The following is a 27,538-nucleotide window of genomic DNA, read 5'->3' on the forward strand; positions in this document are numbered from 1 at the left end:
ACCAAAATGGAACTTTTTGGCAACAATGCAAAATGTTATGTTTGGCGTAAAAGTAACACAGCTCATCACCCTGAACACACCATCCCCACTGTCAAACATGGTGGTGGCAGCATCATGGTTTGGGCCTGCTTTTCTTCAGCAGGGACAGGGAAGATGGATGGAGATGAAGATGGTTCAAATTGATGGGAAGATGGATGGAGCCAAATACAGGACCATTCTGGAAGAAAACCTGATGGAGTCTGCAAAAGACCTGAGACTGGGACGGAGATTTGTCTTCCAACAAGACAATGATCCAAAACATAAAGCAAAATCTACAATGGAATGGTTCAAAAATAAACATATCCAGGTGTTAGAATGGCCAAGTCAAAGTCCAGACCTGAATCCAATCGAGAATCTGTGGAAAGAACTGAAAACTGCTGTTCACAAATGCTCTCCATCCAACCTCACTGAGCTCAAGCTGTTTTGCAAGGAGGAATGGGAAAAATTTCAGTCTCTCGATGTGCAAAACTGATAGTGACATACCCCAAGTGACTTACAGCTGTAATCGCAGCAAAAGGTGGCGCTAAAAAGTATTAACTTAGGGGGGCTGAATAATTTTGCACGCCCAATTTTTCAGTTTTTGATTTGTTAAAAAAGTTTGAAATATCCAATAAATGTCGTTCCACTTCATGATTGTGTCCCACTTGTTGTTGATTCTTCACAAAAAAATACAGTTTTATATCTTTATGTTTGAAGCCTGAAATGTGGCAAAAGGTCGCAAAGTTCAAGGGGGCCGAATACTTTCGCAAGGCACTGTATATGAGATGAGTAATGCAAAATATGTAAACATTATTAAAGTGACTAGTGTTCCATTGTTAAAGTGGTCAGTGATGTCATGTCTAAATTCAGTGGGGCAAAAAAGCATTTAGTCAGCCACCAATTGTGCAAGTTCTCCTACTTAAAAAGATGAGAGAGGCCTGTAATTTTCATCATAGGTACACTTCAACTATGACAGACAAAATGGGGGGGAAAAAATCAGAAAATCACATTGTAGGATTTTTAATGAATTTATTTGCAAATTATGGTGGAAAATAAGTATTTGGTCAATAACAAAAGTTTGGGAGGGTTTTAGGTGCCAAAACAGTTAACCTATGCTAGCTGTCTTGTTGAAACATGTCCTCAGAACATTATTTTGTTACCTTCTAATAACCTAGAATTTCCGTTCTCAGAACATTAATGAAAACATTCAGGGAACCATAGTAAAACGTTCTCAGAACCTCCTCGCAACCTAAAACTGAACGTTCCCAGAACAGGCAAAATGTTCACTTCGGTTCTCAGAATGTTTAAAAAACGTTCAGTTTTACTTCAGGAAACGCATGACTTCCTTCCCACAACCAATAGGTAACTTCAAAAGAACCAAATGTGCTAGCTGAGTCAAGATTAGCCTCTTATCTTGCCTTTTTCTTGTGTTTAAATGTGTTTAATAAACCCGTTTAATCATAGATGAATATCACACAGAAGCCTTGACTGACTAGATTTTTAAATGCAGGGAGTACTGAATGTATACAACACATCTGGTTTGAATTTTGTGCATTATTTACCTGCATGTGTAACTCCACCCATGAATTTCTCAACATCCTTATTTGGGCTGAGAAGGTCTTGAACGCAGTGCCATTTCGTTGAAAAGGCGTGAGATGGGTGTGGTTTACCCACACATATCCAATTAAACACCAGTCATCTGTGGAAAGGGGCGAGGCCGCAGAGGGAAACCCTTGCAGTCTCTGGGTGGGAGTTGGAGGAGGGGGCGGGGTTATGAGTCGGAAGTGTCTCCCTACTGGCCCAGCTGTCATCGACAAGAAGAGACCATTCGTACCGGTTGACTTGGAAATGCAGAAAATTGAAAAAAGCTGAAATATGGCAACATCTAGGAACCATAAGGACATGACGACAATTTAGAGGTACATAATGCACGATATAGAATCAGTTTCAGAAATGTAATGTCGTACCAGAGAAATGCACTCAGGTTTATACCCGTGGTTTAAAATTGCACAAAAATTATGACGACAACGATTGGTGCTAAGCTATGACATTGAACACACAGGACACGAAACCGAGGAGGTCGTTTAAAGATACACACACCATTTAATACCAATATCACCGCATATCCAGTCCGTGTATCGCTGTCGGTGGAGTTTTCGGATACATTGTTTAATTTGTCATCGACATTGTTGCCTATCTGCTTCGATTACTCGTTAGAACGGCTACAATGTATCTACTGTATTAGCTTGTCGGCTATTACCCTAGCCGAGCGGCTTTTATACGGGGAACTAGGCTACCCTAGATTCAGCATAGACAAGAAACGTCACCAGCATTTTCTTCTTTAACTGGTCGCGACGGAGGAGATTGCAGAAAAAATCTAGATATTCGGTAGGTGTTGGTGTATTTAACTTCATTATAACGCACGGGCATAGACACACACGACACTGCATATAGACCAACACTGATAATCGTAATGTGTTTGATTGACAGGGCACATGGAGCCCAATGCAGCAGCTGTTAGCTTGCTAGCCACATAACGACCTTTGGGAAGAGAAACGTCAACTAATAGCGTAGCCAGTCTGCCTGGTTCTATGTGCTTATACCGCAGCTAACCTACGCAGGTTCACTCAGGTGTTTTCTGTTGTGGCCTGCTAGTGCTACTGCTATGCTAAGTCTGTTATTTTATCATGTAGCCTTGGCCTACTGTGGCTGAGCGAGTCAATGATTTAATCTCATTGTTACATCACTAGCAGTCTGCAGTTGCAGCAAAGTCACTGCAGTTGGCAAGGCTGGTGTTGTTTTGGATGGCCTGTAGGATCAAATTGTAGAATGATAGCCTTTGTATTTATGTCCCCCCCTGTTTCTCCCCCCCTCCCATGCCCCTGTTTCTCCCCCTCCCATGCCCCTGTTTCTCCCCCTCTCTCGCCCCTGTTTCTCCCCCTCTCTCGCCCCTGTTTCTCCCCCTCTCTCGCCCCTGTTTCTCCCCCTCCTCTCTCGCCCCTGTTTCTCCCCCTCCTCTCTCGCCCCTGTTTCTCCCCCTCTCTCGCCCCTGTTTCCCCCCCCTCTCGCCCCTGTTTCTCCCCCTCTCTCGCCCCTGTTTCTCCCCCTCTCTCGCCCCTGTTTCTCCCCCTCTCTCTTCGCCCCTGTTTCTCCCCCTCTCTCGCCCCTGTTTCTCCCCCTCTCTCGCCCCTGTTTCTCCCCCCTCTCTCGCCCCTGTTTCTCCCCCTCTCTCGCCCCGTCTCTCCCCTCGACCCTGTCTCTCCCCTCGACCCCCTCTCCCCTCGACCCTCTCTCCCCTCTTTCTCCCTCCTTCGACCCTCCACCCCCCTCCCTCGATCCTCTCTCTCTCCCCCTCCCTCGACCCTCTCTCCGTCCCTCGACCCTCCACCCCCCTCCCTCGATCCTCTCTCTCTCCCCCCTCCCTCGACCCTGTCTAGTCCGCTTCTCACCCGTCTCCCCCTTTTTACCTCACCCACTGTTTTCCCTACATCACCTTTCCCTCCCCTTTCTTCTCGCGCATGCCTTCACTCCTGTCCTCTCCCTCACCCCCTTTCTCCCTTCTATTCCTCCCTCTCTCCCGCACTCCTCTCCTTCCCTCCCCATGTTATACAGTAGGAAATAGGCCTAGAAGACATTGAGATAAGAAGAACAAAGTTGAGGAGGAAATATTGTCTTTACCCCGGGATTCATAAATGGACGACTACGGCTTCGGAGTCCTGGTGAAGAATAACGGCAGTGGCAACAAGTCTGCTTTCCCTGTGAGGATCCCCCCTCACCTCCAACCCCAGCCCCCCCACCTCAATCACCCTGCCAACCCCCCCAGCCCCCCTTCATTCGTCAACAGCACCTCGGCCACCAATGGAGGAGGTAGCGCGTGGCTGTTCCCCTCCGTAACACCCCACAGTAACATGCAGGATGAGATCCTTGACTCCGACAAGTCCAAAGCCCTGGACCTCCAGGACCTGCAGGAGAAGGCCCAGCCGCAGGCCCTCTCCCCTGGGCAACAAGAGGCCGGAGGTGGCCTAGGGGAGCTGGATGGAATCCTACCTGAGGACGGCTCCCTGGAGAAGGGCTCGTTGGAGACCGGTGGGAAGGAGAAGCTTAGGGGTGGGATGGACTCTCCTCCGGTGATGGGGGGGTTTGACTACCAGGATAGCCTGGGGATGGGGACATCCGGAGCCCAATCTACCACCACCTCCTCCTTGACCTCCTTCAACAACTGGTCCCCGACCATACCTTCCAACCCCTCCCCCGTTATCGGCGAGGACGTCGGGGGTGGGTTCTTTGGCCCGGCTGGTTCCAACGCTAACGGACCCCAGATGCTGTTCCAGAACTTCTCCCACCACGCGGGGCCCGGCTTCGGAGGGGCGGGGGGCAGCTTCTCCCCCCAAATCGGCCCGGTCTCCCAGCACCACCCTCCTCCCCACCACTACCACCCCCACAACCAGGGGGTCCCCCCTCAGCACCGTCGCTCTCCAGCCTCCACCCACCCTCCCCAGCCCTCCTTCCCTCCTCACCGCTCTGGAGCTTTCACCCAGCTACCCCACCTGGCCCCGGCCCAGTCCAAGCCCCCCTCCCCTTGGGGCAGCTACCAGAGCCCTGCCCCCCCCACTTCCACCTCCTGGAGCCCCGGGGGAGGTGGGTACGGTGGCTGGGGAGGGTCACAGGGGGTTCGTGAGTACCGCAGGGGCCTCAATGGAGGGGTGACGGCCCTCAACTCCATCTCACCACTTAAGAAGTCTTTCCCCAACAATCAGGTACTGAACTAGCTAGATATACTGCACACTCCCCTCTAACAACCTGGTACTGAACTAGCTAGATATACTGCACACTCCCATCTAACAACCTGGTACTGAACTAGCTAGATATACTGCACACTCCCATCTAACAACCTGGTACTGAACTAGCTAGATATACTGCACACTCCCCTCTAACAACCTGGTACTGAACTAGCTAGATATACTGCACACTCCCATCTAACAACCTGGTACTGAACTGGCTAGATATACTTCACACTCCCCTCTAACAACCTGGTACTGAACTAGCTAGATATACTGCACACTCCCATCTAACAACCTGGTACTGAACTAGCTAGATATACTGCACACTCCCATCTAACAACCTGGTACTGAACTAGCTAGATATACTGCACACTCCCCTCTAACAACCTGGTACTGAACTAGCTAGATATACTGCACACTCCCATCTAACAACCTGGTACTGAACTAGCTAGATATACTTCACACTCCCCTCTAACAACCTGGTACTGAACTAGCTAGATATACTTCACACTCCCATCTAACAACCTGCTACTGTTAGATGTATATACTGCACACTCCCCTCTAACAACCTGGTACTGAACTAGCTAGATATACTTCACACTCCCCTCTAACAACCTGGTACTGAACTAGCTAGATATACTGCACACTCCCATCTAACAACCTGCTACTGTTAGATGTATATACTGCACACTCCCCTCTAACAACCTGGTACTGAACTAGCTAGATATACTGCACACTCCCCTCTAACAACCTGGTACTGAACTAGCTAGATATACTGCACACTCCTATCTAACAACCTGCTACTGTTAGATGTATATACTGCACACTCCCATCTAACAACCTGGTACTGAACTAGCTAGATATACTGCACACTCCCCTCTAACAACCTGGTACTGAACTAGCTAGATATACTGCACACTCCCATCTAACAACCTGCTACTGTTAGATGTATATACTGCGCACTCCCCTCTAACAACCTGGTACTGAACTAGCTAGATATACTTCACATTCCCCTCTAACAACCTGGTACTGAACTAGCTAGATATACTGCACACTCCCCTCTAACAACCTGGTACTGAACTAGCTAGATATACTGCACACTCCCCTCTAACAACCTGGTACTGAACTAGCTAGATATACTGCACACTCCTATCTAACAACCTGGTACTGAACTAGCTAGATATACTGCACACTCCCATCTAACAACCTGCTACTGTTAGATGTATATACTGCACACTCCCCTCTAACAACCTGGTACTGAACTAGCTAGATATACTTCACACTCCCCTCTAACAACCTGGTACTGAACTAGCTAGATATACTGCACACTCCCATCTAACAACCTGGTACTGAACTAGCTAGATATACTTCACACTCCCCTCTAACAACCTGGTACTGAACTAGCTAGATATACTTCACACTCCCATCTAACAACCTGCTACTGTTAGATGTATATACTGCACACTCCCCTCTAACAACCTGGTACTGAACTAGCTAGATATACTTCACACTCCCCTCTAACAACCTGGTACTGAACTAGCTAGATATACTGCACACTCCCATCTAACAACCTGCTACTGTTAGATGTATATACTGCACACTCCCCTCTAACAACCTGGTACTGAACTAGCTAGATATACTGCACACTCCTATCTAACAACCTGCTACTGTTAGATGTATATACTGCACACTCCCCTCTAACAACCTGGTACTGAACTAGCTAGATATACTGCACACTCCCCTCTAACAACCTGGTACTGAACTAGCTAGATATACTGCACACTCCCATCTAACAACCTGCTACTGTTAGATGTATATACTGCGCACTCCCCTCTAACAACCTGGTACTGAACTAGCTAGATATACTTCACACTCCCCTCTAACAACCTGGTACTGAACTAGCTAGATATACTGCACACTCCCCTCTAACAACCTGGTACTGAACTAGCTAGATATACTTCACACTCCCATCTAACAACCTGCTACTGTTAGATGTATATACTGCACACTCCCCTCTAACAACCTGGTACTGAACTAGCTAGATATACTTCACACTCCCCTCTAACAACCTGGTACTGAACTAGCTAGATATACTGCACACTCCCATCTAACAACCTGGTACTGAACTAGCTAGATATACTTCACACTCCCCTCTAACAACCTGGTACTGAACTAGCTAGATATACTGCACACTCCCATCTAACAACCTGCTACTGTTAGATGTATATACTGCACACTCCCCTCTAACAACCTGGTACTGAACTAGCTAGATATACTGCACACTCCCCTCTAACAACCTGGTACTGAACTAGCTAGATATACTGCACACTCCTATCTAACAACCTGCTACTGTTAGATGTATATACTGCACACTCCCCTCTAACAACCTGGTACTGAACTAGCTAGATATACTGCACACTCCCCTCTAACAACCTGGTACTGAACTAGCTAGATATACTGCACACTCCCATCTAACAACCTGCTACTGTTAGATGTATATACTGCGCACTCCCCTCTAACAACCTGGTACTGAACTAGCTAGATATACTTCACACTCCCCTCTAACAACCTGGTACTGAACTAGCTAGATATACTGCACACTCCCCTCTAACAACCTGGTACTGAACTAGCTAGATATACTGCACACTCCCCTCTAACAACCTGGTACTGAACTAGCTAGATATACTGCACACTCCCCTCTAACAACCTGGTACTGAACTAGCTAGATATACTGCACACTCCTATCTAACAACCTGGTACTGAACTAGCTAGATATACTGCACACTCCCATCTAACAACCTGCTACTGTTAGATGTATATACTGCACACTCCCCTCTAACAACCTGGTACTGAACTAGCTAGATATACTTCACACTCCCCTCTAACAACCTGGTACTGAACTAGCTAGATATACTGCACTCTCCCATCTAACAACCTGGTACTGTTAGATGTACAGTTGAAGTCGGAAGTTTACATACTTAGGTTGGAGTCTTTAAAACTCGTTTTTCAACCACCAAACTATAGTTTTGACAAGTTGGTTAGTTGGTTGGTTAGTTGGTTGGTTAGTTGGTTGGTTAGTTGGTTAGGGCATCCACATTGTGCATGACACAAGGATTTTTTCCAACAAATGTTTAGACTGATTTAATTCACTGTTTCACAATTCCAGTGGTCAGCAGTTTACATACGCTAAGTTGACTGTGCCTTTAAAAAGCTTGGAAAATTCCAGATAATTATGGCATGGCCTTAGAAGCTTCTGATAGACTAATTGACATAATGTGAGTCAATTGGAGGTGTACCTGTGGATGTATTTCAAGGCCTACTTTCAAACTCAGTGCCTCTTTGCTTGACATCATGGGAAAATCTAAAGAAATCAGCCAAGACCTCAGAAAGAGAATTGTAGACCTCCACAAGTCTGGTTCATCCTTGGGAGCAATTTCCAAACTCCTGAAGTTACCACGTTCATCTGTACAAACAATAGTACGCAAGTATAAACACCGTGGGACCACGCAGCCGTCATACCGCTCAGGAAGGAGACTTGTTCTGTCTCCTAGAGATGAACGTACTTTGGTGTGAAAAGTGCAAATCAATCCCAGAAGAACAGCAAAGGACCTTGTGAAGATTATGGAGGAAACTGGTACAAAAGTATCTATATCCACAGTAAAACGAGTTCTATATCGGCATAACATGAAAGGTCGCTCCGCAAGGAAGAAGCCACTGTTCAAAATCAGCCATTAAAAAAACCAGACTATGGTTTGCAACTGGGGACATGGGGACAAAGATGATACTTTTTGGAGAAATGTCTTCTGGTCTGATGAAACAAAAATAGAACTGTTTAACCATAATGACCATCGTTATGTTTGGAGGAAAAATGGGGAGGCTTGCAAGCCGACGGTCACTATCTCAACCATGAAGCACGGGGGTGGCAGCAGCATGTTGTGGGGCTGCTTTGCTGCAGGAGGGACTGGTGCACTTCTCAAAATAGATGGCATCATGAGAAAGGAAAATTAGGTGGATATACTGGAACAACATCTCAAGACATCAGTCAGGAAGTTAAAGCTTGGTCGCAAATGGGTCTTCCAAATGGACAATGACCCCAAGCATACTTCCAAAGTTGTGGCAAAATGGCTTAAGGACAACAAAGTCGAGGTATTGGTGTGGCCATCACAAAGCCCTGACCTCAATCCTATAGAAAATTTGTGGGCAGAACTGAAAAAGTGTGTGCGAGCAAGGAGGCTTACAAGCCTGACTCAGTTACACCAGCTCTGTTTGGAGGAATGGGCCAAAATTCACCCAACTTATTGTGGGAAGCTTGTCGAAGGCTACCTGAAACATTTGACCCAAGTTAAACAATTTAAAGGCAATGCTACCAGATACTAACTTGGTGTATGTAAACTTCTGACCCACTGGGAATGTGATGAAAAAAATAAAGAATTCTCTCTACTATTATTCAGACATTTCACACTCTTAAAATAAAGTGGTGATCCTAACTGGCCTTAGACAGGGAATTTGTCTTTTCAGTGTCAGGAATTGTGAGAAATTGATTTGAAATGTATTTGGCTAAGGTGATTAGTAACCTTCAGACTACAACTGTATATGACACACCTCATACCTGTTAAGACCAGATGTCCCAAAGACCTCAGACTGATGAGGAGATTAACCATATTCATATAACAGCCTACAACAGCCTACAATGAACTAGTCAATGATTTTTCTTTAATTTAAATGTTTTGCCAAACTCCAGTGGTGCTTGGTTTAGTTGCTTATAATATCATTTATTCGCGACTGCAGTCCATAAAATGAACTCTCATGTGCTTCAATGGTACAATCACATGGTACTGTCCCACATGTACTACATAGGACAATATTATATAATATTGTCCTATCTTCCAGGTGCCCTCTCAGAAGTATCCTCGTAATAACTCTGGGTTCAACCAAAAGGCCTGGATGGAAGACAGCATGAGTCGCACTGACAACTTCCCTTTCCAGGTGAGAGAAGTGATGAGCAAACTGTAGAGAGAAAATATATTTATCCACCCTTATAGGACAATGAAAATGGACTTCAAACATGTTTCTATATTGTTAAAACCAACATGTGCAGCTTTGTAAAGGCATTTTTGATACAAGTGTCAGAGCCAAATGATATGTTCTGATATGCGCAATACAGTACACAAAGTAAATGAGAAGAGCAAATATGATCTAGTTACTAGTAAGTAGAGCATCTGATAACATCAATGACAATTAGGCCAACAACTTTGTTCATGATGAAATCCACAGTAACTATGTATGTAGTCTGTGAATGTGGTGCTAAGCGTACGCCATGAGGAAGCCTAATCCGGTAATCAGTGTACACCCAAAATAGCACCATACTCCCTGTTTTTGTGCACTACTTTAAATCAGAGCCTGGTCAAAGGTAGTGCACTATACAGGGAATTGGGTGCCATTTGGTACGGAAACTTCAGCCTTCTTCTTTCGTTTAGAGATGCAGCACGTTAAATACGGAAACCCCAGCCTCCTCCTGTTGTTAGAGATGCCACAACGCTTGTATGACAAATATTGACATACTGTCATCTCACTTCTGCAGGCGTTGGCCCTGTTTGAATACATAAAGAATGCCCTGTTTGAATACATAAAGAATGCCCTGTTTGAATACATAAAGAATGCCCTGTTTGAATACATAAAGAATGCCCTGTTTGAATACATAAAGAATGCCCTGTTTGAATACATAAAGAATGCCCTGTTTGAATACATAAAGAATGCCCTGTTTGAATACATAAAGAATGCCTTGTTTGAATACATAAAGAATGCCCTGTTTGAATACATAAAGAATGCCCTGTTTGAATACATAAAGAAGGCATACATCCTTTCTTCTTTGAGGTAAACGCAGATCTGACATGACCTGTATTGGCTAAAGCAGTCGGGTGTAAGTCTAGCTTTTCCAGTCACACACAGATTGGTGATTACTTCAAGGAAGGGATTATTTGAAAAGCAGTCAGTGTCTATCTACAGAGACGGGCATGTGACACAAAAGCTGTAGATGGCCTACATCTGGAGATATCTTTGTAGAATCACAGAAATACATTTTGGTGGTAGTTTCTTCGATAAGCGTCACCACAGAACGTCTCCGTGAATGTGTAACTGTTTAGGTCTAAAGTACCAGGACAACATAGTTCTCTTCTATTAACAAAGCAAAACTGTGTCAAGGGTCTAGATTAGAACCTACCACGGGTTCTAGCGTCAGAATGGTTCTGTGTTCCTGTTCTTAGAACACTGCAGGCTAATCATCGTGTTCCCTGTTTCTGTGTCTCTCAGCAGGAGAGAACCCGTTCCTTTGATGGCTTCAGCATGCACTCCCTGGAGAACAGTCTGATTGATATTATGAGGGCTGAACAGGATTCATTGAAAGGTGGGTTTCTCTGTTTCTCGCAGGATGAAAAAACACCCTGGGTCTGTATTCACAAAGCGTCTCAGAATGAGTGCTGTTCTTGAATGAGTTTTTTTTCTTTTAGAAAAATAATGAATAATTATATGTACAAGGGGGACCTGATCCTAGATGCTTTGAATATAGGCCCTGGTATTCTATAATACTCCACGAACAATGAGGAAAAATGAGCTGAACATACTGTAATGGCATATTTTCAATTTAGAGACAGAAGATTGATTTCATGTCATTCTGACCGGTTGGTAAGATGTCTAGCTGCGCTAGTGCAGGATAGAGTTGAAATGGCTATACTCTGTCTAAACCTGCTCAATCACACACGCTTACCTGTTTAAGTACTGCTGACACTTTGATCCATGCTCCACTCTCCGTTCTCTCCACCACCATGAATTAAACATGTGGGTTACGTTTTGTCGCATACCATCTCTGAAGACATGTTTTATAAGCCAAGACCCAGACTGCTCTTCAGAAAGAGTTTGTCACTATGTTAATTCAGGCCAGTCCATCACTTATTTCCCCCCTCTGATCATGTATCGCTATCTGTTGGCTGTTAAGTCAGAGTTCTCTGGATGCTTTGATGGTTCTGCTGCTCATCTCAATTCTCATTCTCTTCAGTACATCACAGAACAGCTACAGTTGTTGAAATGTGGTGGCTAAATGGAGTGAGAAGGCAAAATAATGTGCATATTCTAACTGACTTCGGTCTCTTCTTCTCCAGGTCGCTATGGTTTCTCTCACCAGGGCGGAGATGGTTCTTTGCCCATGAATGGTATGGAAATGTTATATTTTGCAAGTACAATAACGTTTATAGCTTATTTCAGCCATTCACAATACAGGTAGTCAATTTGATGCAAGTTGTTCATGGAGTGTACATTATTTTAGAACCCTGTGCTGTTAAGAGTTGGTATAAAGGTTGTTGTCTCTTGTTTTACATGCAGCTAGGAGCTATGGCAGACGACGAGGTAAAGCCAAACCCAAAATGTCTTCATGGTCAAGTCATGTCATTATTTGCAAAGCGGCCATTAAACAGTACATGCTGTCTGTCTGGTTTTGGCCTCTCTGTGTCTGGGGGAATAGGGTGCCATTTCAGATGCCTTGTCCGTGTTTACCTCTTAAATGCAGACTGTTCACTAGTCACTGAACCGGCAGAGGAAGACTTCAAGTCCCCAGGGAGGATTTGAAATTAATCTAATAAAAAAAATCAAAATAAAATTGATTAATTCTATAAAGCATTTAAAAACCTCCATGTAGATTATGTGGCCTACTGCTCTGTGTTGCTTTATATACTTAACATGAAGTGTTGAAATGGATTTCCAGGTTGTCTTTATTGCAGTTGTGCTGACTGACCATCTCACACATTGCTATATTAATAATGTTCAACACGTGTTTGTTGTGAAATCTGATCATATGTACAGCGTAACAGCAAAAAAGATGAGCTGACATGATTGTCGGGTGCTTGTTTCCTGCTGGGTTTTTATGACCTGGCTGTGGTGGCTTGTCACTAGACTTTACCAAAGCGCTTGCGGAAATCATGATTGGTTTCATGATCATGGTTCTCTTTTGTCTTCTTCACAATGAAACATTGCTTTGAGTTAATTTGATTTCAATCAATGTACTGCAATTTTATTGTAGGTGTATTTAATTGGGTACAATCATACCCTTTTTCGACAACTGAGTCAAACAGAGCTGAGCCAAGCTCTACAGAGCTGGCCTGGTTAAATCCAAGCTCGACAGAGCTGGCCTGGTTAAATCCAAGCTCGACAGAGCTGGCCTGGTTAAATCCAAGCTCGACAGAGCTGGCCTGGTTAAATCCAAGCTCGACAGAGCTGGCCTGGTTAAATCCAAGCTCGACAGAGCTGGCCTGGTTAAATCCAAGCTCGACAGAGCTGGCCTGGTTAAATCCAAGCTCGACAGAGCTGGCCTGGTTAAATCCAAGCTCGACAGAGCTGGCCAGGTTAAATCCAAGCTCGACAGAGCTGGCCAGGTTAAATCCAAGCTCGACAGAGCTGGCCAGGTTAAATCCAAGCTCGACAGAGCTGGCCAGGTTAAATCCAAGCTCGACAGAGCTGGCCAGGTTAAACATCCACAATAGTTGTTGAAAAGGACAATGTGAAAATGAATTACCGGAGCCAGCACAGTATGGTTTGAAAAAAATATATATTATAACCACAAATAGGTGCTAAGTGGCATAGAAATGTCCAGACACTCGTGTTTGGTTTGAAAGTTAAAAAGCCTTTAATGTATGAGACATTAAAATACTTCAATGTATATCAGCTTACGTCTTCATCAGGGTGTCTGGGTTAGTATGGTTTGGGTTGGCAACATGGTGTGAAATAAGTCCAGGGTGTCTTGGTTAGTACGGTTTGGGTTGGCAACATAGTGTGAAATAAGTCCAGGGTGTCTGGGTTAGTACGGTTTGGGTTGGCAACATGGTGTGAAATAAGTCCAGGGTGTCTGGGTTAGTACGGTTTGGGTTGGCAACATGGTGTGAAATAAGTCCAGGGTGTCTGGGTTAGTACGGTTTGGGTTGGCAATATGGTGTGAAATAAGTCCAGGGTGTCTGGGTTAGTACGGTTTGGGTTGGCAACATGGTGTGAAATAAGTCCAGGGTGTCTGGGTTAGTACGGTTTGGGTTGGCAATATGGTGTGAAATAAGTCCAGGGTGTCTGGGTTAGTACGGTTTGGGTTGGCAACATGGTGTGGAATAAGTCCAGGGTGTCTGGGTTAGTATGGTTTGGGTTGGCAACATGGTGTGAAATAAGTCCAGGGTGTCTGGGTTAGTACGGTTTGGGTTGGCAACATGGTGTGAAATAAGTCCAGGGTGTCTGGGTTAGTATGGTTTGGGTTGGCAACATGGTGTGGAATAAGTCCAGGGTGTCTGGGTTAGTATGGTTTGTGTTGGCAACATGGTGTGAAATAAGTCCAGGGTGTCTGGGTTAGTATGGTTTGGGTTGGCAACATGGTGTGAAATAAGTCCAGGGTGTCTGGGTTAGTACGGTTTGGGTTGGCAACATGGTGTGGAATAAGTCCAGGGTGTCTGGGTTAGTACGGTTTGGGTTGGCAACATGGTGTGAAATAAGTCCAGGGTGTCTGGGTTAGTACGGTTTGGGTTGGCAACATGGTGTGAAATAAGTCCAGGGTGTCTGGGTTAGTACGGTTTGGGTTGGCAACATGGTGTGAAATAAGTCCAGGGTGTCTGGGTTAGTACGGTTTGGGTTGGCAACATGGTGTGAAATAAGTCCAGGGTGTCTGGGTTAGTACGGTTTGGGTTGGGTTGGCAACATGGTGTGGAATAAGTCCAGGGTGTCTGGGTTAGTACGGTTTGGGTTGGCAACATGGTGTGAAATAAGTCCAGGGTGTCTGGGTTAGTACGGTTTGGGTTGGCAACATGGTGTGAAATAAGTCCAGGGTGTCTGGGTTAGTACGGTTTGGGTTGGCATCATGGTGTGAAATAGATCGGTAGAGATGAGATACTTATCTCTCTGCCCTCCAGGTCACTCTAACCTGTTTCCCATGGAGGACGAGCGGTCCTTCGGAGAGGACGAGTCAGGTGACCAGGGACTTCCTGGTTTAGGATCCGCCCACTGTTTCCCACACCTCAACGGAGAGCGAGTGGAGAGATTCTCACGCAAGGTGTTTGTGGGAGGACTGCCCCCCGATATAGATGAAGGTATTGATCAATGAGCAGAATAATACACCTTTTACAATGTAGTTCTGAGTTAAAGACGATGAGAGGTGTCTCTTTTCTTTGTTAATGGGTCCCGATGTGATGTCAGAGGCATGAAGGCTATGTGCTACAACTACAGGGTCCTGAAGAGCCTGTGTAGCTGACTATCTTTGATTCTTTCATTCTCAGATGAGATCACCGCCAGTTTCCGCCGGTTCGGTCACCTGTTTGTTGATTGGCCCCACAAAGCTGAGAGCAAGTCCTATTTCCCACCCAAAGGTGAGTCTGATATGGTCACATTGGCCAGGAAATACTCTGGGCCCGAGGAATGACGGGGAACCTCTGGGCCCGAGGAATGACGGGGAACCTCTGGGCCCGAGGAATGACGGGGAACCTCTGGGCCCGAGGAATGACGGGGAACCTCTGGGCCCGAGGAATGACGGGGAACCTCTGGGCCCGAGGAATGACGGGGAACCTCTGGGCCCGAGGAATGACGGGGAACCTCTGGGCCCGGGGACTAGATGGTCATGAGTATTGAGCTCTTTCTTTCCCTCTAGGTTATGCATTCTTACTGTTCCAAGACGAGAGCTCTGTCCAGGCTCTGATCGATGCCTGTATCGAGGAGGATGGCAAGCTCTACCTCTGTGTCTCCAGCCCCACCATCAAGGACAAGCCTGTGAGTGGAGCTTGACGTGTCTGTGTGTGACACACGAGCCAGTCTGTCTTGGTGGGAGTTGTCTGTCCTCCTTGTCAGTCTCGCACTGCTGGTAAATGGTTGTGAGATCTCCCCAGTCCAGTCACCTAGTTCAGGCCGGCCCAGTCCAGTCCAGTCACCTAGTTCAGCCCTGCCCTGTCTTGTCCACTCACCTAGTTCAGCCCTGTCCTGTCCACTCACCTAGTTCAGCCCTGTCCTGTCCACTCACCTAGTTCAGCCCTGTCCTGTCCACTCACCTAGTTCAGCCCTGTCCTGTCCACTCACCTAGTTCAGCCCTGCCCTGTCCAGTCCACTCACCTAGTTCAGCCCTGCCCTGTCCAGTCCACTCACCTAGTTCAGCCCTGCCCTGTCCAGTCCACTCACCTAGTTCAGCCCTGTCCTGCCCTGCCAGTCCACTCACCTAGTTCAGCCCTGCCCTGTCCTGCCAGTCCACTCACCTAGTTCAGCCCTGCCCTGCCCTGTCCAGTCCACTCACCTAGTTCAGCCCTGCCCTGTCCACTCCACTCACCTAGTTCAGCCCTGTCCTGCCCTGTCCAGTCCACTCACCTAGTTCAGCCCTGTCCTGCCCTGTCCAGTCCACTCACCTAGTTCAGCCCTGTCCTGTCCTGCCAGTCCACTCACCTAGTTCAGCCCTGCCCTGTCCTGCCAGTCCACTCACCTAGTTCAGCCCTGCCCTGCCCTGTCCAGTCCACTCACCTAGTTCAGCCCTGCCCTGTCCAGTCCACTCACCTCGTTCAGCCCTGCCCTGTCCTGCCAGTCCACTCACCTAGTTCAGCCCTGCCCTGCCCTGTCCTGTCCAGTCCACTCACCTAGTTCAGCCCAGTCCACTCACCTAGTTCAGCCCTGTCCTGTCCAGTCCACTCACCTAGTTCAGCCCTGTCCAGTCCACTCACCTAGTTCAGCCCAGCCCTGTCCAGTCCACTCACCTAGTTCAGCCCAGTCCACTCACCTAGTTCAGCCCTGTCCTGTCCAGTCCACTCACCTAGTTCAGCCCTGTCCAGTCCACTCACCTAGTTCAGCCCTGTCCTGTCCAGTCCACTCACCTAGTTCAGCCCTGTCCAGTCCACTCACCTAGTTCAGCCCTGTCCAGTCCACTCACCTAGTTCAGCCCTGTACAGTCCACTCACCTAGTTCAGCCCTGCCCTGTCCAGTCCACTCACCTAGTTCAGCCCTGCCCTGTCCAGTCCACTCACCTAGTTCAGCCCTGTCCAGTCCACTCACCGAGTTCAGCCCTGCCCTGTCCAGTCCACTCACCTAGTTCTGCCCTGTCCACTCACCTAGTTCAGCCCTGCCCTGTTCAGTCCACTCACCTAGTTCAGCCCTGTCCACTCACCTAGTTCAGCCCTGCCCTGTCCAGTCCACTCACCTAGTTCTGCCCTGTCCTGTCCACTCACCTAGTTCAGCCCTGCCCTGTCCAGTCCACTCACCTAGTTCAGCCCTGTCCACTCACCAGTCCAGCCCCTCCAGTCCACTCACCTAGTTCTGCCCTGTCCACTCACCTAGTTCAGCCCTGCCCTGTTCAGTCCACTCACCTAGTTCAGCCCTGTCCACTCACCTAGTTCAGCCCTGCCCTGTCCAGTCCACTCACCTAGTTCTGCCCTGTCCTGTCCACTCACCTAGTTCAGCCCTGCCCTGTCCAGTCCACTCACCTAGTTCAGCCCTGCCCTGTCCAGTCCACTCACCTAGTTCAGCCCTGCCCTGTCCAGTCCACTCACCTAGTTCAGCCCTGCCCTGTCCAGTCCACTCACCTAGTTCAGCCCTGCCCTGTCCAGTCCACTCACCTAGTTCAGCCCTGCCCTGTCCAGTCCACTCACCTAGTTCAGCCCTGCCCTGTCCAGTCCACTCACCTAGTTCAGCCCTGCCCCGTCCAGTCCACTCACCTAGTTCAGCCCTGCCCTGTCCAGTCCACTCACCTAGTTCAGCCCTGTCCAGTCCACTCACCTAGTTCAGCCCTGTCCTGTCCACTCACCTAGTTCAGCCCTGCCCTGTCCTGTCCACTCACCTAGTTCAGCCCTGCCCTGTCCTGTCCACTCACCTAGTTCAGCCCTGCCCTGTCCACTCAACTCTAGTTCAGCCCTGCCCTGTCCACTCAACTCACCTCGTTCAGCCCTGTCCTGTCCAGTCCACTCACCTAGTTCAGCCCAGTCCACTCACCTAGTTCAGCCCAGTCCACTCACCTAGTTCAGCCCAGTCCACTCACCTAGTTCAGCCCAGTCCACTCACCTAGTTCAGCCCAGTCCACTCACCTAGTTCAGCCCTGTCCAGTCCACTCACCTAGTTCAGCCCAGCCCTGTCCAGTCCACTCACCTAGTTCAGCCCTGTCCTGTCCAGTCCACTCACCTAGTTCAGCCCTGTCCTGTCCAGTCCACTCACCTAGTTCAGCCCTGTCCAGTCCACTCACCTAGTTCAGCCCTGTCCAGTCCACTCACCTAGTTCAGCCCTGTACAGTCCACTCACCTAGTTCAGCCCTGCCCTGTCCAGTCCACTCACCTAGTTCAGCCCTGCCCTGTCCAGTCCACTCACCTAGTTCAGCCCTGCCCTGTCCAGTCCACTCACCTAGTTCTGCCCTGTCCACTCACCTAGTTCAGCCCTGCCCTGTTCAGTCCACTCACCTAGTTCAGCCCTGTCCACTCACCTAGTTCAGCCCTGCCCTGTCCAGTCCACTCACCTAGTTCAGCCCTGCCCTGTCCTGTCCACTCACCTAGTTCAGCCCTGCCCTGTCCAGTCCACTCACCTAGTTCAGCCCTGTCCACTCACCGAGTTCAGCCCTGCCCTGTCCAGTCCACTCACCTAGTTCTGCCCTGTCCACTCACCTAGTTCAGCCCTGCCCTGTTCAGTCCACTCACCTAGTTCAGCCCTGTCCACTCACCTAGTTCAGCCCTGCCCTGTCCAGTCCACTCACCTAGTTCTGCCCTGTCCTGTCCACTCACCTAGTTCAGCCCTGCCCTGTCCAGTCCACTCACCTAGTTCAGCCCTGCCCTGTCCAGTCCACTCACCTAGTTCAGCCCTGCCCCGTCCAGTCCACTCACCTAGTTCAGCCCTGCCCCGTCCAGTCCACTCACCTAGTTCAGCCCTGCCCCGTCCAGTCCACTCACCTAGTTCAGCCCTGCCCCGTCCAGTCCACTCACCTAGTTCAGCCCTGCCCCGTCCAGTCCACTCACCTAGTTCAGCCCTGTCCAGTCCACTCACCTAGTTCAGCCCTGTCCAGTCCACTCACCTAGTTCAGCCCTGTCCTGTCCACTCACCTAGTTCAGCCCTGCCCTGTCCTGTCCACTCACCTAGTTCAGCCCTGCCCTGTCCTGTCCACTCACCTAGTTCAGCCCTGCCCTGTCCTGTCCACTCAACTCACCTCGTTCAGCCCTGCCCTGTCCACTCAACTCACCTCGTTCAGCCCTGCCCTGTCCAGTCCACTCACCTCGTTCAGCCCTGTCCTGTCCAGTCCACTCACCTCGTTCAGCCCTGCCCTGTCCAGTCCACTCACCTAGTTCAGCCCTGCCCTGTCCAGTCCACTCACCTCGTTCAGCCCTGTCCTGTCCAGTCCACTCACCTCGTTCAGCCCTGCCCTGTCCAGTCCACTCACCTCGTTCAGCCCTGCCCTGTCCAGTCCACTCACCTCGTTCAGCCCTGCCCTGTCCAGTCCACTCACCTCGTTCAGCCCTGCCCTGTCCAGTCCACTCACCTCGTTCAGCCCTGCCCTGTCCAGTCCACTCACCTCGTTCAGCCCTGCCCTGTCCAGTCCACTCACCTCGTTCAGCCCTGCCCTGTCCAGTCCACTCACCTCGTTCAGCCCTGCCCTGTCCAGTCCACTCACCTCGTTCAGCCCTGCCCTGTCCAGTCCACTCACCTAGTTCAGCCCTGCCCAGTCCAGTCCACTCACCTAGTTCAGCCCTGCCCAGTCCAGTCCACTCACCTAGTTCAGCCCTGCCCCGTCCAGTCCACTCACCTAGTTCAGCCCTGCCCCGTCCTGTCCACTCACCTAGTTCAGCCCTGCCCTGTCCAGTCCACTCACCTAGTTCAGCCCTGTCCACTCACCGAGTTCAGCCCTGCCCTGTCCAGTCCACTCACCTAGTTCAGCCCTGCCCTGTCCTGTCCACTCACCTAGTTCAGCCCTGTCCTGTCCACTCACCTAGTTCAGCCCTGTCCTGTCCACTCACCTAGTTCAGCCCTGTCCTGTCCACTCACCTAGTTCAGCCCTGTCCTGTCCACTCACCTAGTTCAGCCCTGCCCTGTCCACTCAACTCACCTAGTTCAGCCCTGCCCTGTCCACTCAACTCACCTCGTTCAGCCCTGCCCTGTCCAGTCCACTCACCTCGTTCAGCCCTGTCCTGTCCAGTCCACTCACCTCGTTCAGCCCTGCCCTGTCCAGTCCACTCACCAAGTTCAGCCCTGCCCTGTCCAGTCCACTCACCTCGTTCAGCCCTGTCCTGTCCAGTCCACTCACCTCGTTCAGCCCTGCCCTGTCCAGTCCACTCACCTCGTTCAGCCCTGCCCTGTCCAGTCCACTCACCTCGTTCAGCCCTGCCCTGTCCAGTCCACTCACCTCGTTCAGCCCTGCCCTGTCCAGTCCACTCACCTCGTTCAGCCCTGCCCTGTCCAGTCCACTCACCTCGTTCAGCCCTGCCCTGTCCAGTCCACTCACCTAGTTCAGCCCTGCCCTGTCCAGTCCACTCACCTAGTTCAGCCCTGCCCTGTCCAGTCCACTCACCTAGTTCAGCCCTGCCCAGTCCAGTCCACTCACCTAGTTCAGCCCTGCCCAGTCCAGTCCACTCACCTAGTTCAGCCCTGCCCAGTCCAGTCCACTCACCTAGTTCAGCCCAGTCCAGTCCAGTCCACTCACCTAGTTCAGCCCCGCCCAGTCCAGTCCACTCACCTAGTTCAGTCCCGTCCAGTCCACTCACCTAGTTCAGCCCTGCCCAGTCCAGTCCACTCACCTAGTTCAGCCCCGTCCAGTCCACTCTGCTCACCTCATTCACATCTAGTTGTAGGGACATTGAAAGAGTTACAAACATATTGAAATTTGTTGTCATTTTCTAGATGTTATATGAGTGTTACCTGAATGTTGTCTGGCCATTCCTCTAGGTCCAGATCCGTCCCTGGAACCTGAACGACAGTGACTTTGTGATGGACGGCTCTCAGCCTCTGGACCCCAGGAAGACCATCTTCGTAGGGGGGGTGCCACGTCCTCTACGTGCAGGTACTGGACTGTGATTCTGTGTGTGTGTGTGTGTGAGAGAGAGACTCTGAGCTACAGTAATGCCCAGGCTTTAGCTCAGTAGGCTAACACTGTCTGACAGACCCAGCCAGCCACATCATCCTATATGTGTTAATGTTCCAGTGGAGCTGGCCATGATAATGGATCGTCTGTATGGAGGAGTGTGTTACGCTGGCATCGACACAGACCCTGAGCTGAAGTACCCTAAAGGAGCGGGCCGTGTGGCATTCTCCAATCAGCAGAGCTACATCGCTGCAATCAGCGCTCGATTCGTTCAGCTGCAGCACGGCGAGATCGACAAACGGGTGAGTCAGTCTGGTCTGTGGTAGTTTAGCGGAGCCACATACGCTGTGCATTTTGTCCAGGAGAAAAACCACAGAGACCTCACACGAACAATAGCTAAGCTACAAAATGGAGCTGAGCTTTTCCCCTCTGGTTTCTCTCTTGTCCCATTCCATCTGGGTATGTTTCATCTCCTCTTTCCCCCTCTCCCCCAGGTGGAAGTGAAGCCATATGTGCTGGATGACCAGTTGTGTGATGAGTGCCAGGGGACACGCTGTGGGGGGAAGTTCGCTCCCTTCTTCTGCGCAAACGTCACCTGTCTCCAGTACTACTGTGAGTACTGCTGGGCCGCCATCCACTCCCGGGCCGGACGAGAGTTCCACAAACCACTGGTCAAGGAGGGGGGCGACCGGCCCCGACACATATCCTTCAGGTGGAATTAGGGAGGGGGACGGGTTATGTTGTAGAAAATAAATGCACTTTTCTTTTTGCTGGTTCCTATTTAGTTTCAAAATGAAAAAAGAAACTTAAAAGCTTAATTTAATCTTTTTTTTTTTTATCAGACTTTCTTCTAAGACAAGTAAATGCTAAGAAGTAAAACGAAGTGAAAGAAATCCCGTTTTGAATTTAAGTTAAGGTGTGCATGAGTACTTGGATGCATTATTAGATATGAGAAGTGTTTCTTCTGACTTGACTGTACTTTTTTCTCATTAGCTGGCGAAGCTGCTTACATTTGTTGTCAAGAGTAACATATATCAAATTTGAGTGAGCAATGTGCTGCACCTCAATCAGTATATTAACTAGGACAGTTGCGTTTTAAAGGGTGCACTTATTTTGTTACTTTACGCATGCAGGATTAGATTTATAATTGTATCGTTAACCAAAGGTTGAGAGCAACTGGTCAGGTTAAAGTTCAATAGTCAAAGAAATCCACTGCAGGAGGGCAGACCGACAATTCCCTTCATCATAAATAAACTGTTCAGAGTACAAACAGGATTATTTCAGAAAAATTATCCCTTCGGTATCGGGCCTGACATCGATAACTGGTATGTGTTTCTAGATCATGGTTTAAATTGACTCTTTGTAGCCAAAATGGGCAAACCAAAGATTGGCCTAAAAACAAGTGATCAAAGCCAGTTGATTATCTGAGGGGTTTAAGGACTATAAGACTCCATTTTCAGGTTCAGGAGGTCAATAAGGCTAGTGCCGTTTTAAGTTGTGAAATTGAGGAGAGGGGAGAAACAGTCTTTGGAAAGACACTTTCAGCTCATAAAGACTACAGCCCTAGCTGTCTCGGCAGGGCTCCGGTATTGGCAGTAGTATTAGCTCACTTTATATTGTCAGGGATATTAGCACTGGACGCTAACATGCTAATGTTGTAGTACTAGTAGGAATGCACAGTACAGTGGTAGCAAGCAGTGACATAGTATGCAGCCTGGTACTATGTGCTTTAGTGTTAACCATCTCCTCTGGCTATCATTGTCCAGCCAATTAACACAGAGAGGAGTTGGCTTAAGCACAGACAGACAGGACTACCAGGCTAGTCTCATGGTGATCTGGCGCACTCTCTACCATGACTGGAGTGTAGAGGAAGTAGATCTGAGCTGTGACGAATGGATTCGCTAGTGGATCTTAGCTGTGGAGGATGAATACGTTAATAGTTGGACACTCTGAAGAACTTACTGTCACAGAGATAAAGATATTATTTTATACATGGCCTGCTGATTTTTGTACAGTGTTTTCTAGCTGATTATTTTGTCATGAACATATATAAATTTATTATGCACTACTTTTCTAAATATTTTTTTCAATAGTCATTTTAGGCACATTTTTCACAAGATGGGATAACTCCTTTTGCAATACCTCATTTTTTTCACTTGGTGAAAAATAATTTTGTACCTTTGTTACTAAGAGATCTGCATTTATGGTAAAACTTAATTTAAAAAATAAAAAATGAATGATATTAATATAATTTTCAATTTAGCTTTTTATATATTTAAGTGCTGGTAAATGTTAAATTGTCTGGTGTGATTGTGTAGAGAAAAGAAAAAGAGTTAGCCAATCATGTACAGACTTCTCTTTCATAATAATAAACCATAAGTACTGGATCTTAAGGCATGACAAGACCTTTCTAAACTTATTTTGATAGTCTTGAAACGTATATATTCAGCTTGTAGTGGGTAAGGAATATCTTGGGGAAATGTTTTGGCTTGGGTGGATGAGTGAACCCTTGTTCCCTTGTATCATCAGTGAATGATGACAAGTGTTCTAAAAACTATTTAGATTCTCATTCTGGAACTACCTGAAGGTTCCAGAACGTTCCAGTTATTCTAGGCATGCATGACATAATACAGAATAACATGACTATTGACTAGTGTTAATGCAGAAAACTATTGTAATGCACTAGATCTCTCTGTTTTATTTTTGTATGAGTTAAGTTCTCTTTCAGATCACCTAATATCTATCCTCTCTTTCTCACCTAAAGTCTGCCTCCCTCACAGACAGACCTGCTGTACATGCAGGATACCACATGAGTTTAGCCATGTAGAAGACACTTGTTCCTTAAGAGACTTGATCACTCCACCCCTGTGATGTGGCATGCTTTGGGACATAGACTTGAATGTGATTCATGTTGCAAGTTAACTTATGTGCAATATTTCTTCTTTCGTAAAACGGTTTCCCTCTTTCTGCAATGTAAATCATTTAAACCCATATAAACCATGTAAACATTCAAACAGGATTATTTTCTCAGTCTACTATTGTTCATGCTGGTGTCTGCAAAGTCAAACAAAACAAGAGACTTTCTACTAATATATAACTGAATTTATTTTTAAACATTATTTTGTGCTTATTCAATTATTTTGCTACTACCATGCTACTGTGATTAAGAAAACATTGTATATACTAAGTTGATAACGTATTTAGCATTTGTTATATTTTCAATTGAAATGTAAAATTATCATTTGGATCAGATTTTTCTATTTTTTGGGGTGATGTGTTGAACTTGTTGATGTCTAGGTTTTCTAATTGCTGTTTGTGCACCACATTCAGAGGAATAATGTCTGTTAGTACTACTTGATTGCGAAACATGTCAATAGTTTTTAATGGTATGTTGGGAAGGTTGTATTTATTGATATACCTTTTTTACTTGAGACATCATCTTGATTTTTATTATGGTCATTTCGCATTTATAAGTTCCAATTTGTATATTTCTCCCCCTCCCGGTTATGTTATGTGGTAACAGATGTCAGTTTTTATAGTTGGTTTGTAGAACTGAAGTAAAAATCAAGATCTAAAGTCATATAATCATCTGCAGCCAACTATTTATAACTGTATGCATACAACATTTGAAGTATTTGTAATGTGAGATGTTGAAAGAATAAAACTCAGCTGTGAGGAGAAACAGTGGTTGAAGTCCATTTCTTGAGGAAAGCAAGGCATGTGTGGTGCTAGGTTTGTACATGGAAAGGGAAAACACACAGGTTCTTTTTTCAGTACATTCCTTTTGAACCCTGTACCCAAATAAAATGACTCAAACACTCCAATTTCTCATTATGTTGCTAAAAGTGGACATAACTCCCCTCCATGGAAGTAAACCCATTTGGATTGGTATAAATACTGTTACAGCAGTCCATTCCTTTTTAATCCGTGATGGGCAGTGAGTAAGTGCACACTTCATGGAGAATATTCCCTCCTCACAAGACCAGTCTTTTTACATTGTTTTGTTCCTCTATTTGTGTGAACAGTGTTGTGACCCTTGTTAAATGCATTTGCTGTGTGTGACAGAGACCACGGGTGAGGTTTCTGACACATCTGGCCTGGTGAGCTGAACCAGGTCAGAAAGGGCAAATTATAGATGCAGGCAGATCCAATCATCCAGCCCGGACCTTTGGCTCCTGATACCAACAACGACGGATACCCAGAGGGTTAAAAGCGGACTCAACATGCCACTGCAGTATGTACTATTACGTTTGTCAGAAAAAGAAAGCAACGCCATCTGCTGGCGAAGAGAAGCCATTGTAATGCAGCATGGCAAATATCTTATTTACATAAATCAATTTGGCTGGCAGTGGCAAATTGTACTGCTCTTTTTGTCAGTGAGTGACAACACTAATGTTCACCAAATAAGTGATTAGCAGCTAAATTGAGAATTAAATAGTGCGTTGTTGCATCTCTAACTAGATCAATAGATTAATGTTTACAGACTGGGCACGTGCAGCTAATCCAAACTGCTCGAGGTAAATTGGGCTCCAGACTGTCCGTTAACTAGTCAGCAGCATTTTTGAGAGACTAACTTTTGCTAGCTAACTTCAAATTATTGTTGATAAACGGGCATAGAAATAAAATGCCAGGTGCTCAGTTCAAGGCTGTTTACGTGCCAAGTTTTGGATCTCAATCCTCACGATGTAGTCAAAGAGATGGACAGCAAACGAATGAGTACTTGATCGAGTTGTCCAGCTCACGGAGAAGACAAGATACATTGTCAACAAAAAAGATCAAATTAACGAAGTGTAACAGCAAGCCTGCACTGTCCAAGAAGAAACGAAAGGATGAGAGACGGTCGATGCCTCCACCACGACCCGTGATAGAGAGAATGACAGCTGCTCGAAGTCGAGGTGAAGGAGAGAGATCACAGAGACGGAGAAGTCCTAGCGTTGGCCAAAGATGTAACTACACTAAAATAACGTTATCCAGAATATTGTCAGAATAAGTAGTTAGCTATCAGCAGAATGTTGTCATGTGATGGTCTAGCTAGCTAACGTTAAGTTGGGTGCTATTGTCAAGGGTAGGCTACCCAACTCAACCCTGTTATAATTCTTTAAAAATCCATTAATCCACCGTAACTTCCTGGAAGTATTCACTGATTAGAATGAAAAAACATGAATATATGTGGGTCGTTCAGTTTACCTGTCCAATCATGTCAAACCAGTGCTAATTTCAAGGAAGCTAGGAAGGAAGGAATCACTTTAAAATATTTTAAACGGGGCCGCAGTCTCGTTCCTTCCTTGTTCCTCCATGTCCGATACAGGCACTCCTCAGAGCATGATGAATGAAGACCTCTTCACCTTCTACCAGAGAGACGAGCACACGTCAACCAACCAACCTGTAAATTTGATGCTGTATTACAAATATGTCTGATTTATTTGTGTGGTTTGTGTCTGTTGCCTCCATTTCCTGGCAGTCTGGCAGCTGTTGAATTGTGTTACCTGTCACAGACCTACTGTTATTAATTAAACTACTGTACGGGTCTCTAACCTACATCGTTTTTACATGATGTTGATGTGGGCTTTGCCATAACTCTGTTACTTCTCTCTCCTCTCCAGCAGTGGGCAGCCAGACAGGCTGTGTTAAGGACCATCGGTAGGATGCTGCAGGAGAACAGAAGCATCAGAGAGAGACTGGTCTCCCTCAGCCATAGCAGTCAGGCTATACATTGAACTCAGTCTGAAGACTAGATTACAATCTGGGAATGATACATAGATTATGGAACTTCTCTTTCCCTCTCAAACTCAGGAATGGAATAGTTTTGTTTCCCTTAAATGTTATGATTTTGTTTTAACCAAGTTTATGGACTACCTGGCAAATGTGCTGATTTGAGATGGAATGAAGATGAGGTTATTTATGTTACCTGAAACTAAACCTGTACTGTACATCTCGAGCAATCTGTTCCTATAGTTTCCTCTGGTTGAAGAAATAGACTATAAGTTGGTTTTGATGGGGAACACAGATTTTTACTGTTGTCAACTATTTTGACTGTTGTCATGGGGAACAAAGAGTTCTGAATTAAAACAACTTCTTGAGAAGAAAGTGTTGTTCATTTCTGTTATGTCTGGTGAGCTATAACAGGTCAACCAACCCTCCTGGAGTGCTACTACTGGGTATGAAGGCTGTTGCACCAGCCCTCCTTCCTCATGGAGAACCTCACCTCTTTTTCCACTAGAGGGAAGTGTCTCTATGTTGTGTGTGTGTGGGTGTGTTAGATACTGTACACTCAGCCACCTAAAGGTAGAATACACAGGTCAGCCACAGCTCAACTTTCTCAGTCAGAGGTTCTCAGTAGAGCCTGGGAGTGTCCAAAATGGCACCTTATTCCCTTTATAGTGCACAACTTATGAACAGAACCCGATGTGTTTCTGTTTCCTGCTCCTTATTAGTGAATTAACAACCCACAGCCAACATGTGTTTCTGTTTCCTGCTCCTTATTAGTGAATTAACAACCCACAGCCAACATGTGTTTCTGTTTCCTGCTCCTTATTAGTGAATTAACAACCCACAGCCAACATGTGTTTCTGTTTCCTGCTCCTTATTAGTGAATTAACAACCCACAGCCAACATGTGTTTGTTTCCTGCTCCTTATTAGTGAATTAACAACCCACAGCCAACATGTGTTTCTGTTTCCTGCTCCTTATTAGTGAATTAACAACCC

At 46.9% G+C, this 27,538-nt stretch overlaps 1 protein-coding gene and 2 long non-coding RNA genes across 11 annotated transcripts; 1 reads left to right on the forward strand and 2 right to left on the reverse strand.

Annotated features, from left to right (window-relative positions):
• The first annotated feature begins 1,746 nt into the window (after nt 1–1,746).
• On the forward strand, nt 1,747–24,514 carry LOC118373482 (cytoplasmic polyadenylation element-binding protein 4). Of its 9 annotated transcripts, none has more exons than XM_052515323.1 (12): nt 1,747–1,937; nt 3,456–4,775; nt 9,690–9,785; nt 11,112–11,202; nt 11,954–12,004; nt 12,174–12,197; nt 14,729–14,905; nt 15,092–15,181; nt 15,460–15,578; nt 20,697–20,811; nt 20,953–21,134; nt 21,327–24,514. In XM_052515323.1, exons 2-12 carry the CDS (start codon nt 3,711–3,713, stop codon nt 21,552–21,554), a joined length of 2,238 nt encoding a protein of 745 aa, XP_052371283.1. In that variant the 5' UTR covers nt 1,747–1,937; nt 3,456–3,710; the 3' UTR covers nt 21,555–24,514. The 9 variants fall into 9 exon arrangements, with proteins under 9 accessions (XP_052371283.1, XP_052371223.1, XP_052371243.1 ...); XM_052515263.1 differs by having other exon boundaries at nt 1,748–1,937; nt 11,109–11,202; XM_052515283.1 differs by having other exon boundaries at nt 1,748–1,937; nt 3,631–4,775; nt 11,109–11,202.
• On the reverse strand, nt 4,790–9,508 carry LOC127928193 (uncharacterized). The gene is made up of 3 exons (XR_008130828.1): nt 7,553–9,508; nt 6,461–7,278; nt 4,790–5,732 (listed from the first exon to the last, which is right to left on the reverse strand). It is a non-coding gene; the product is annotated as an uncharacterized LOC127928193 (long non-coding RNA).
• LOC127928190 (uncharacterized) lies at nt 17,920–19,668 on the reverse strand. Its single transcript, XR_008130815.1, has 4 exons — nt 19,594–19,668; nt 18,896–18,928; nt 18,375–18,547; nt 17,920–17,990 (listed from the first exon to the last, which is right to left on the reverse strand). It is a non-coding gene; the product is annotated as an uncharacterized LOC127928190 (long non-coding RNA).
• Nucleotides 24,515–27,538: the final 3,024 nt, after the last annotated feature.

Source organism: Oncorhynchus keta, chromosome 4 (assembly GCF_023373465.1).
Source record: "Oncorhynchus keta strain PuntledgeMale-10-30-2019 chromosome 4, Oket_V2, whole genome shotgun sequence".
Classification (NCBI taxonomy): domain Eukaryota; kingdom Metazoa; phylum Chordata; class Actinopteri; order Salmoniformes; family Salmonidae; genus Oncorhynchus; species Oncorhynchus keta.

What these genes read in the sequence shown, in the direction of transcription:
- LOC118373482 (XM_052515263.1), top strand. Translation starts at nt 3,711, where the DNA reads ATGGACGACTACGGCTTCGGAGTCCTGGTGAAGAATAACGGCAGTGGC. An exon ending in GAGCTATGGCAGACGACGAG is followed by an intron (nt 12,198 to 14,728) that starts GTAAAGCCAAAC and finishes TCTGCCCTCCAG; the next exon opens with GTCACTCTAACCTGTTTCCC. An exon ending in GCCCCCCGATATAGATGAAG is followed by an intron (nt 14,906 to 15,091) that starts GTATTGATCAAT and finishes TTTCATTCTCAG; the next exon opens with ATGAGATCACCGCCAGTTTC.